The sequence below is a fragment of the Egretta garzetta genome, unplaced genomic scaffold, assembly GCF_000687185.1.
Source record: "Egretta garzetta isolate BGI_Z169 unplaced genomic scaffold, ASM68718v1 scaffold45, whole genome shotgun sequence".
NCBI classification, from domain to species: Eukaryota; Metazoa; Chordata; class Aves; order Pelecaniformes; family Ardeidae; genus Egretta; species Egretta garzetta.
In genome coordinates, this window is record NW_009260028.1 from 5,254,244 (window position 1) to 5,266,571 (window position 12,328).

At 42.2% G+C, this 12,328-nt stretch overlaps 1 protein-coding gene across 1 annotated transcript in view; it reads right to left on the bottom strand.

Annotated features, from left to right (window-relative positions):
- Positions 1 to 7,676, bottom strand: part of ADAMTS5 (ADAM metallopeptidase with thrombospondin type 1 motif 5) — a 51,267-nt gene extending 43,591 nt beyond the window's left edge. Inside the window, exon 1 of the mRNA XM_009640888.2 lies at positions 7,617 to 7,676. Coding sequence (XP_009639183.1) covers positions 7,617 to 7,676 — 60 coding nt within the window. The remainder of the gene's footprint in view (positions 1 to 7,616) is intronic.
- Between the last annotated feature and the right edge of the window lie 4,652 nt (positions 7,677 to 12,328).

Here is a 12,328-nt window from a genome sequence, read left to right on the forward strand (position 1 = left end):
CGCCCCAGCCTGCAGCTGCCCGACCCCTCGAGCCTGCGCTTCTGTGAGGAACAGGTTAACTAATGCAACAAACGTTTCGAAAATTAATGTTCCCATGTAAATGATGACATTAACATAACCCCGAGGTTATGCTTGTGAAACATTTAACGCGCCGAAGTTTTGCAGGTGTGCTTTTTTTTTTTTTTTTTTTTTTTCCACTTTTCCGGAAACAGTGGTACCTGCGAACAGAAGTTTGTTTCTCAACCTCCTGGTATTTCTTTTTCTACATGTCCGTATTTTATCATCACCAAAAATTGTCGACTGAAATTGCTAAGTTCCAAAATTAAGAGTTATGTATCAGGAAGGTGACATGACATTATTCAGGCATCGGTCCAGGACTATTCAACATTTTAAAATTTAGACATTTTCTCAGTTGCTTTAAACTAGTTATGAAGTTAAGACAGTTGGAAAAAAAATAAAGGGAGGGAGAGAGAAGAAGAAGGTATATTTTGATTAAAAAAAGAACCTGCAAGTCTCCCACTTCTTCTTGGATGGCTTTTACTTTTCCTTTGAGCCTAGTGGATATCTGTTCAGCACCAACAATATTTTTATTGACTTCACTGGGACCTGATCAAGCCTTGGATTCGCATATATGTCTGGGTCCAAACTCCCGGATACCTCTGGGAGAGGCGCTAAAGATGAGATCTGGGATAAGGAATGTAGTTTGGATAACAACCTCAGGAACTCTCATTAAAAAAGTGTTAGTTTGTCAATGAAAAGGCGTATGGTACACAAGAGGCCAGTGTAATGTTCTCCCATGCTACAGCATGATTCCAACTGTCCAGCCATGTAGCCTAGGAAAAACAGGACCGCTTAGAAGGGTTAGCGGTAATTAAATGGTGCGTCTCACTGCTCATCTCCTGTGTTGTCTTTGATTTCCCAAAAGACAGGAAAAAGTTGGTTAAGCTTCTGCAATGCCCTGTTTCACCAAGCAAGGATCTAGGCTTTCTGGGAAGGTACAAATTAGCCCATGCAGATTACCCCATAGATTATGAAGTCTTTCCTATTTACATTTCAAAACCGTAATAACTCAGCAGTGCAAGAATGGAAAGATAGGTCAGTCATGCATGCCTCATACAACAAGAGGAACGCTCTTCTAGTCTGAGAGTCTTGAAGTGTAAGGATAAATCACTTAAATCGTCTTCTTTTTCCTCCCAGTTTTGCCCTCTTAGCCTCTTTTTACAGTTACAGCATTGCCTTTAAACAAGAAAGCCTGTTAACATGTCCCACGTTGTGGATGACACTAAATCCTTGTCAAACAGTTCTGACCTGGAAATCTCAAGGCTGACCTTTCCCAACTGAGAGATAGAGAGCCACAAATCCTCAATTAGCTCTAAGGCACAACACAAGTTTTGTACACTTTGGACCAAATTAAATCCTGATGTGAAAAGATGCAGTCCTCTTGAGTCACTGGGAGCTGCAAGCCGCTTTCATTAAGGTTGTATTTCACCCCCTGGATTTGCCCATGAAACGCTGTGGATCCTTCAAGTAACAGCCTTGGTAGTGGGGACTCCTGATTATGTAGTATTTTAGCCACATAAGAAATATTGCTCTAAGCATTATAAACACTCTCATGAAGGAATAGCTTGAGAGACATGGAGAATCTGACAAAGTTGGTAATCATTTTATCCACACGTCCTTCAAACTGTCTTATAAAAGGATCCCGTTTTACATCACCTCTTTTTCAGTTCTCAGTCACATTCCTAGGGGTAGAAAACCATGAATCCAAGGTGTCAACAGTTTAGTCCCGTGTCTGCCTACAGCCCCTTATAGTAGTCAAGGCCTAGCTGAGATTTCCTACCCAACACAGTCTGTCTTTTGCCATTAGATTAACTCTTCCTCCTTGGGAATTAAAAAAAAAAAAAAATCTGTTTAGCTTTAATTGTTCTGGTGCTAAGAGTGTCTGACATTTCTATGTAATTGCACAGGGGAGATAGGAATTACTATGGGAAATATTATTTTTTTTCTGTAAAGTTATAGGAAGATCCAATCAAACCCCAAAACCCCTGCCTGCTCAGCATGTTCTAAAGTCATATCAACCACACAATGTTTAATAAGCTTGTGATCAACACAGGCATGGGAGCCAGGTTTAGGTAAGTTCCTATCCAAGAAGCTACCTGTAGCAACACACTTCCGAACACGGGGCAGCTTGGTTTCTCCTGAGAATCGAAAGCCTCTGTTAACTTTATGGGACATTTTCCACATGCGTATCAGCAAGACCAAGCTTGCCTGCAACAGGAGGCTGTTCAAATCTTTATCCCCCGGAAATCTATCAGTGATACTTTGCTGCCTCTCAAAGACACCATGGTTTATTGATCTTGTCAGCAGTTTTAACAATCCAAACATTATGATTATAATGTTCAAGTTGATTCGTTTTAAAGCTTTCCTATAGTGATGCACTAAAACCACCAAAGGCATTTATTTCTAAAGTGCTCATTATTAAATAAAATACTCATTATAAGTAATTTTGCAAGGAACTCTTAAAGATGAATATTTTTGGTTAGTGTTCTGGAAAGGACTAGGTATGCTGGCATTTGGAATAAGTTATCCAGCCTTTGACCCCCACCCTAGGACAGCGGCATAGTCAACATTGTCCCTTATTTGGACTATGTGTCTCTGCGTGGCTTGAATGCTATGGAAACCCATTCAGATGGAGACCTCCTGGCAGCCATTCTGACTGACTCTAACTTGCTTGTTGATATTGAAATAGGTTTGTGGTTGATAAATAAGCCAAGATCACCATTATTGGTGTACCCTTCTCGCCAGTCTCACTAGATGCATCGGGAACTGAATGCTTCTGGAGACTGAGCTGACTTCTTCATCCTTCTCATATTGCATGTGGCAAAGGCTGTAGCGGGAAGCTTGCTGTGGGCTGCACGTTCTCTCATTTCCACGGCTGGCATGTCCTCCACACACGGCTGGCATTTCTAAGGAGCCCAGTCCAAAGTTTTTGCAGGCCCTAAATTATTCATTTGAAGGCCAAGTAACATCTACCTCAGAAAACCCGAACAATTAAAAAGCATTTTCACAATGAAAGCGCAGGCCGGTGTTCCTCGGCGTGTGAGGTTCTGGATGGCATTCATCAGGTCGTACCTTTGTGCCCCTCACAAGCCACTGCTGCGTGTGACTACCACCCGTAATTGCTGTAATTGGCCAGTTTTAGAAGAAAAATGTCTTCAGTTACCATAAAATTGTGAACTTAAAGCAGTCGTATTTGCTAAGAAATGCAAGTCTTTTTGGTGTGAAGCACTGTAGCTTTAAGGCAAAATGTTTTACTGGCTTCCTTATGGTCAATGACATCTTCTTCAGCTACAGCCATGTGGGAGTGAAGGAGATGCCTTTGGCTTGGGGTTTATGTTTTTATAAGTGGCATGTGTAAGTAATGTGTCGAGTATGTAACAGTTCCAGCAGGCTGAAAATTTTACATTTGACATCAGCTTCATTTTTCTAAAAGAGCTAAGGAGGCAGCCACAAGGGGTGTAGTGTTAGAGCTGGGTTGGGCACCATTTAAATAGCTATATTGTTTTAGTGTAACAACACAAGAATATTGTGAATTCGTGGGCACCGTATCAAATTAAAATGGGAAACTGTCTGAGGCCTCCTGGCTAGAAATCAAGTTGTTAGGGTATCCACTTCTGGAGGAGGAGAAGAGATTTCTGCAAGATTAATCATATATAAAAACATATCACGTAATAAAAGTACACCTCTTGCCTGCATGGCAGGGTCCAGAGGAGGGGTGAGTTTACTGATCAAAAGGAGCTATGATATTGTCCAGTCAGGAGGAAAAGGAGGCGCAGATGACAAATTACATTTCCTAAGTATCGACCTAGAGAGCAGAGCGGAATGGGGTCCTCACCTTCCTACAACTGTTGCAAGAAATGAACTCACGTAAACCATAACGTAAGTGAATAATTGTGACCATTGAACCTACTATGGATTTTGTTTAAAAACACATGTTGGGTGGAGGCAGTGTTCTGCAGGAAGTATCAGATGTTAGTACAGTAAGTATCAGACCCCTATCCTTTATTTTTTTTCTGAACAGCAGCAAGATAATCAGAGGAAGGGTAAGATGTTTAACTTGCCTTATAAAAAAAATGACACTTGTTATAAAAATACATTTTAAGAGTGCAAGATATGCATGTGATGTATTCTACAGCTGTTCTTTCAGAACACTAGAAGGCCTGAAAAACTCTGGAGTCTAGTTTGTGTGAGGAGCAGCAGACATTTAATTAATCTCAGTCCTAGAATTTTACAGCCAATATGTGGTCTCTGAACATCTCTGCTCTAGTTAGCAGAACATCTGTAGTAGAAAAACAGAACTTGAATAAATCCAAGTATTCTTGTACCCCTCCAAATCTTACTGCTTTTTATCATTATTTCTTTAAATATTTTTCCAAAGATTGTACGTTCAGCTTCTCCTTGTCCTTCCAGCTCCATTCGTGAATCTACCCTTTCAGCCAGCTATGTGCCTTAAAATTTTTAATGAACCACATCTAAACAAAAACTAATTCAATACCGATTTAGCAGGCAAATAGCCTCCCCTCACCTCTGCCCAAATCTTGTTTGTTCTTTTTTGCACATAGGCTGGATATATGTTCTTGCATATATTCTGAAATAGCTGAATCTGAAATACTGGGCAATTATAATAAAAGAAATGCCTCAAATGTTCTTTTTTCTTTCTTTTTTTTTTTTTTTTTTTGTCAAGTTCTCGGTTGATGCAAATTGGGATAGTTCCATGTGGGCAAACTGTTAGAGGCATAGCTTTATGAATTTACACATCTATAAATGATATTCCAGTACTGTAGGTGGAATATCTTTTTCCATGTCATCTGAGGCATAAACCAGAAAATGTACTTCCCTAGACTTCAAAGTTAAAACTGTAAGAGTGATTAAAGAGAAATTTAAAGCAAACATTCACTTGCCAGATCTCACCTGGCATTAATACACACGCTGCACCACTTAAGATATCAAGTTCTGGTTGCCATGTGCACAGATTTTTCCATTTGAATCCTGGTTGCCCCGAAACTTGGGGAGAGAGAACTTTGCAGGTCCTCTGAGGCAGGAGCCAGGGGGAGCACTGGCAGGTGGCACCACTGCCGGGCACGAAGCTTCATCTGGCTTGTCCTCACTCGAAAGAGAAATCTTTGCCATGAAAGGGAAATGTGGAGACCCTACAACTTGCTCTCCCTGCAGGTACTAACAGCAGCATTTGGTGAGCACTTTTTTGTCTTGTATGTTGTCTAAGAAGGCATGTGGGTGTGCACAGGGTGCATCTGCGCTAGGATCATGAACCTGCTTTTGGGGTGACTCTCCCCATCACCTCCACTTACTGTGCTTTGGTTTGCACTAGGTAGGGATCACGGAGCACACAGACGGGGTTCCTTCAGGGTGAAGCTAAACCAGAAGACGTGCTCCCATGGGCCCCCAAGGCACGGGACTAGACCAGAGCTAGACCACATAAATCCACCTAAAGGCGAACTGAGTGGATGTCATGTCCTTGGCACCGACTGTTCTGCTGTCCAGATCTCCTCCTGTCCGGCTGCACTACTTTCTGGAGTGGACAGTCTTGCTACTGCTGTTGGGGAACATCAGAGGGACACAAACAGGCTGCAGTGTCAACTGAAGGCTACACAATATTCCTTTCGAGCTGCCAGTGTTTTAGACACTTTTGCAGGCTAGGATGCTGGATGAAGAAATGATAAGAGAACGCATATGTAAGGCAGGGAGGTAGTTTTCTGAATGTATTTTACTGTCTTTAATAGTGGAAATAATACATTTTAATGATTAGCACATACCTTGTAATGCACACATTTCCGTCAAAAGGGCCAGGAGGTCCATGTAACATTTAAATGATATGTTAGTCTTATTTTAAGGACTTAAATGGGTCTCAAATGGTGCATCAGGCCTTGGGCATAAGGGCACAATTCACCCTGAAAGAAGAGACCAAACACAAGTCTCATCACAGCTGCAATATACATTTCTGGAATGCGCCCAGCAGGTCTTATCCAAGCCACTACAGACAGGCAGTTTGAGTTTTTCCAGTTCCTAATGATTACACAGTATCCTGGAGTCAGTTGGACAATTTCCACCAAGAGTGAAACTCTTTGTATTTAATATCCCCCTAAAATAAAAGTGGTATAAGAGAAGGGCCTCAGTCTTTTTCTTCTTTTATTGCTGTTGTTGAAAAGGTTTAGCCCACAGGGATTGGAGCACTGGGCAAAACTACAAAATATGCAGTACATCCTGTTACACCAAAGTAGGCAGATCCTCTCCTGTAACAACCAGACTGGTACAATGGAAGACTTTGTCTAGTTTTCCTGACCATACGGTACTATAGCGTGCGTGGTATTTCATTATGGTTTCCATTTCAGGAAGTTAAGTGGTGGAAATCGCTAAATATCATGACTCCATTTTCACCATTGTTCTGGGAGGGGGTGTGTTTAAAAGGAGTGGGTAAATCTCCCTGGAGGTCTATTACATGATACTGCAATGTACCACAGGAAATTATTTCCCTCTTTACTGGACACCCAGAATATCGTCAAATATGAGCCTTGAAAATCTTCAGCAGCCACGTTGCAAAGAAATTTGCAAAGAAATAAACAAATGAAGCACCTAGCAGATACGACATACGGACAGAGCAGAGAACAGCTTGATCTTAAGTTGATCTGAACAACTGGTCCTTGCAGGTCCACTAAACAACAACCACTATACATCATGCTACACAATGTCATTCTTCTCTCATGTAACCTGGAATAGATTTACAAAGCAGTGTACAAAAGACATGCACCCATGGAGGCAGTCTACCTGTCAAGGTGGTAGGAAGGCAAGAAACCTCTAAATGAACCCAAACTTCTGCTCTCCTATGTAGTCTGAGTTACAGAGATTTCATCATAGCCTCAAGGCTGTTTCCCAAATTACCTACCCTCTCTCAGAACCCTTCTGCTTCTCTGCTCCCTTGCCTGTAATATTTTCAGATTTTTTTTCTCCCAAGAGGAAATTTTGAAATGTGGATGTCATGGTCCAGATCATAACCACACCAGGCAACCTTCTTTCCTCCCTGATGTTTACTGGGTTTTATATTCTCCAATATGAACTGAAAAATGTGTGTACTCAAGCCCTTGCCAACGAACAGCATGACTTTCCATGGTTCATAAAAACTCACCCATCCCCTGTATAGGAAAACCATTCTCCTTTGCACAGAGCAGGAGTTCACTACTTCAAAACACGGAAACCATATGGTGACATGTTTTAAAAGAAAACATGAAAAAACAATGTCCCACCCATGACCCTTCCCAACAAAAACCCACCCTTTTCATCCTGGAATACTGACCGATGCAATCTTCCTCATCTACCGCAAGGTTCCAGTTGCCGTTGTGTGAGGAAGGATGAGTGTTAGTACCGCGTTTGTGTTTGGCAGCTGTAAGTCAGACTGTTGCCAGCCTTGCCACCTTCTACTTTGGCCACTGACTTATGCCCAAGGCAGGGGGAAGGCAGAAGGACATTAAGGGGTAGTTTGGGCTTGAGCCTCTTCCCCTGCTCTGGCTGGGAAGCCCTCAAAGCTGAGCCTCCAGCCATACCTGCAGGAGGGTGCACATAAATTTTGGAGTCAATATACGTTTGGGCTTGAGCAGGGCCATGTGTTCACACCCAAAATATTCAGCTTGACCCACCTGACTCATTAAAACCAAGATTTTGATATTTCCAGTGAAGAAATGAGACTCTTTGGTAAGGTGTTCTAATGCTTATTAACCTTAACTGTTAAAAAGTTGCGTCTGACTTGTAATCTGAATTAATTTAGCTGCAGTGCCCAGCCTTCACACCTTGTTAAACTTTTGCCTGCTAGTCTGAAGAATCTGCTGCTTTTTCCTAGCTAGTAAAATGATAGCTAGTAGCCATGTCATTCTAACATTTTCTTTGGGAGGCTAAAACACAGTAAGGACCTTGTTGTGCCTATGCAAAGATCTATTTTTCAATATTTCAGCCATTCTCAGGGTCCTTGTCTTAGCCTCCTTCAATTTATCAAATTTGTCTCTAAGCTGTGGATATTGCAGCCAGACAAAGCAATGCTGCTCATGTCAGTGTAAAGCACATGTACAACCTGACTGGCCGTAACTCTGTTGGGCAGAGCACCACACCAAGGAACTCACATTAGCTGATTAACAGCAGCAGCTTCTCCCTTTGCTTTTGCAGAGTCCTGATTCTCTGGAGAAAATGTTCCTCTTCTAGGGTCATGGTTTACAGTCTTTGTTTCCAGATATAGTGCTGGGCTCAGTACTTATTCTTCAGGATCCTAAATTCTTCATGTCAGTGTCCAGCTCATTTTAAAGCTTAGGCTGCCTCCCAAAATTATTTTATGACTTTATGTCTATTTCCAGGTCACTGATAAAAATATTAAACTGTGTTGTGCCAAGAATTGTGTTCTTTGGTATGGAGTAGCAGTCTTGCTTGATGAGGTCTTCTTTACCATCACATGTTGAGGTCTATCAGTTTCCAATACAGTCAACGTCTGCTGCATATTTCCTACGCCTAGGCAAATCCACATGAACCACACTGAGCAACAACACTGTAATAAGGCTGAATAATAGTTCTCTGTCGTATAGTCACTTCCTTCTTCTTATCCTCTGTCTGCTGGAGCCTTTGTCATTCAGGCCCATGGCTGCCGCCTGGAACATGGCTGTTGGGGACTCACGGAGTGAAGTCAGGCTTCCTGAGTGGCACCAACAAAGATGTGACCTCACTCCAGCTCTGTTTTGTCTGCTCGTACATGTTTCTACTTACATGGCTCAGGTAGCACCTCCCTCCCATACTTCACAGAGGCATAAAACCCCTGTCTTTTCCTGTTTGCATCTTCTGAAGAAGTCATCTTGGTAAGTTCTCATTGCAGTTTTTTTTCCCTCTTACTTAAAACATCTGTCTACACTTCTGTGTGATCTTTAAGTCATCACTCCACGCATTGGTCCAGTTCAGACCGATTTCTAGTGAAGAGCAATATAGAAGTCTCACTTACTGTTGGGTCTGAAGTATTAAGAAGAAAACATTTAGTTGGTAAGGACAATCTGCATATCCTTGACAAAAAGCCTTTGTGCATCTCATTGTGCATAAGCTGTACTTTTCATTGGGAAATAAAGACTGAGTGAGGCCCTATATTCTGGTCTGGGTGTTTTTTATTTTAATCTGTATGTTCATTTACACTGATATGGAGTAGTCCCATTATAACTAATGAAGGGATTACTATGCAGCAGACTTGCTCCCAGTTTGCACATGAGGAAATTAATGACTGCATGAAATGCAAGGCAGTGGCATATCAGACTGTCTGTTCTCTGCAATAAAACCCTCATGGACCTTTCTGCTCTCTCATTTGGCTAAACCTGTTTTAACAAGCACCTGGAACGATTCAGCTCAGATGTTCCTGCTGTTCCTGCTCTGTAAACCCGGAGTGACTCCTTTACGTATTTCTCTTGAAGCAGTGACTAGCATGGGGCAGAGGCAAAATTCCAAAACAAAGCAAGCAGACACTGTGGGTCCGTGAAAGCCACATGAAGTTGGACCTCTGATGGCTTTCATTATGTTGTGGTGTGAGTACGCTCCGTTCACATGTCCTGATGAATTTTAGTGAGTTCTGCCATTATTTTGAATTTCAGACTCTTTCTGCAGATTTGAAGGCACTGTGTGTGCATGCATATTTGCCCGCACGTGGTGGGGTTTTTATTTTATTTTTTGATGTTGGAAAGCAAAACACTTTCATCCTCCAGCCTCTTTACTTACACTTTGCTGGGCTTCCAGGGAAACACTAGGAGAGTTATTGGTCAATAGCTCTTATAGTAAAAGTTAGTAATGTTTCCCAGTAGTAAATGTTGTGGGAAAGACATGAATTCCTTTCAAGTTCTGAATCAGATTCTTTTTTTTCCTTCAATCCATTCCTCAGATCTGGGGAATTCCAAAAAGAAGAGTTTTCATACTGAAACCAAACCCATCTATATTGTTAATGGAACTGTCAAACTGCTGTTTTTACAATGTGCGATTCAGAGAACTCAGCCACCCACACGCTAACTGTAACCACAAGAGGCAACACTTCAGAGCATCCTATCTGAGAATCCATCTGTATGGACATTTCAGACAGACCTGAGGCTCCTTTGCTTATGCTTCGAACTGCCTGGACATGAGCCAGCTCTAATTTAGAAGTCCTGCAGACATGTTAGCTCAGTTCTGTGTTTGAGCTAATATCAAAGCCCTTGCAATCATCTGGATTGAGATGATGCCTTGTAGGTAAACCTCAGTCCTCAGGTGATTCAGAGTGGTGTTGCCTCCGTGGATGTCAGAGGAATTTTGCCTCAGAAGAAAAACATGTGAGGGAGTACGTGTTTTTCTGCTTTCTGTTAAGCATGTGGCATAACCATTGCTCTTGCCCAACAGATTTTTCTGCAGGACTGATGCCCAGTCTACAGCCCATTTCAGGGATCCTCCTCGCACCCAGCAGCCTCCCTGTTGAACGTGAAGCAGCTCGCTAACAACCCCCACCCCAGGACCGTCTTTCTCTCCCTTCCTTTGTACCCACTGAGGCCTGGCCAAAATCCAGTGCTCAGCCGAAGCCCGTAGGACTCCTTCCCTACTGCACATACTTTACAGATAAAAAAAAGTAAGACTTGATTCAGAAGAAAAACAACCAGAAAACCCCCTGCCTGCAGTCACGTGTCACACCCAGAAGCAGTATCAAGGGCTCTTGGCTCTCAGTCTCAGCAGACAACAAGTTTGCACCTGAATCATTTGGAAGCAAAATCTTTTCAGGAAAAAAGGCATCCGGCCCCAAACATAGTATCAATTCCTTTGTTTAGTTTAGCTGAATCCCATGGTTTTGCATTTTCATCCTTCAATCCTCCCTACCAGAGAAACAAATCTCCGGTAATTTGAACACATGTATGCTCTTTGCTAACTCCCAACACTGGTAACTTGTTCCATATTCTCAGTGCCATTTGCATTAAATAGTTCTGCCACGTTTCCTCCTTGCTCCAAATGCGGAGAAACAGATGGGTAAACAAAGCAAAGAATGGCTGTGTCTCACTGCACTTGATTTTTTTGTTTGAAATCTATGCAAACTTTGGGACTAATTAGGTAATTTTAAAAATAAGGGAAATTCCTGTGAAACTTTTAACGTCTTCAAACACAATGAAATGTGGAAGCATTCTGAATTACAGCATGTAAACTGATGTGGGGATAAGATAGGCTTTGTTTTGTTCGAGAGTCAGAAAGACACTTTAGGTAAAGTTCCTTGTTGTTTTACAGCCTACTTACCTTGCTGAAATGCAATTTAAAGTTACCGTTTACCAGCTTTTTTCACAACACTTTTACAGAAGTAGGAGGAACGTGGTAGTGGGAAGGTTTTCTATGGGAGTCTTGCTGAATGATTATGAAAATTATGTTACACTTCTTAAAAAACAGTGCAGGATAACCATTCTGCTGTTTTTTTCTGAAAAGTCAGGCCCGAGGATGACTCTGTCTTTCACACAATGTTGATACTGTCTGTACCTTTGAAAAACCCACCTAAAAATGAAAACAGAAATAATGAAACCTCTCTTCTGTAAAAGGGTGTACTTCAAGAGGTTGTTAGGTAGTGTTTTAATCTGGGGCTGAGACGACTGGTATTTTACTGACTCAGGCGACAGGGCTTAATGATTGTTAACAGTGTCTAGTGACTGTGAATGTTCAACCTGTATTTACTTTGCTTTCTGTTTTGCCTCAGCCTGCCTCCACTACAGAAGGCAAGAAAACACTTCCAAAAGTCTGGGAGAAGTTTCTGCAAAACTTTTGCAAAAAGGCTGGGAGTTCTTTGTGACTTTCCAGTGCGTTCCTTAGACCCTGCCATTCCCAGCTCCCCTACCTCCAGCTGACAGCTGTTTTCTTAAAATGTGACTGAAAGGTGCTGCCTCTGGATTCCTGTTTCTCTCTGTGGCAGGCATAGAGTGTCCTCTGCTAGGGCAGCACAGGTAGCGTGGCCTCCTGGTGCCCTGGCTGTGTGGGTCGGCTGGTTCTTCCCACCTCTTTCTGACGCCCAAGAGGCTATTTGCCTCCAGAAGCATCCCTCAGGGAAGGACGTGTTTGACTTGTTGCTCTACCTGGAAGCCCTTCACTGCCATAGAGCTGTGGAGGGAGCAGGGATGAGACGGGACCTACTACTTCTTGTTGGAAAGCAGGAGACCAATTGCTGAAAAATAAGTTCACAAAATAAAGAAGTTGCCTTCAGCTTGATGGCTACAGGTTATTTGGGTTTTGGTTTTTTTTTTTTTTTTTTTTG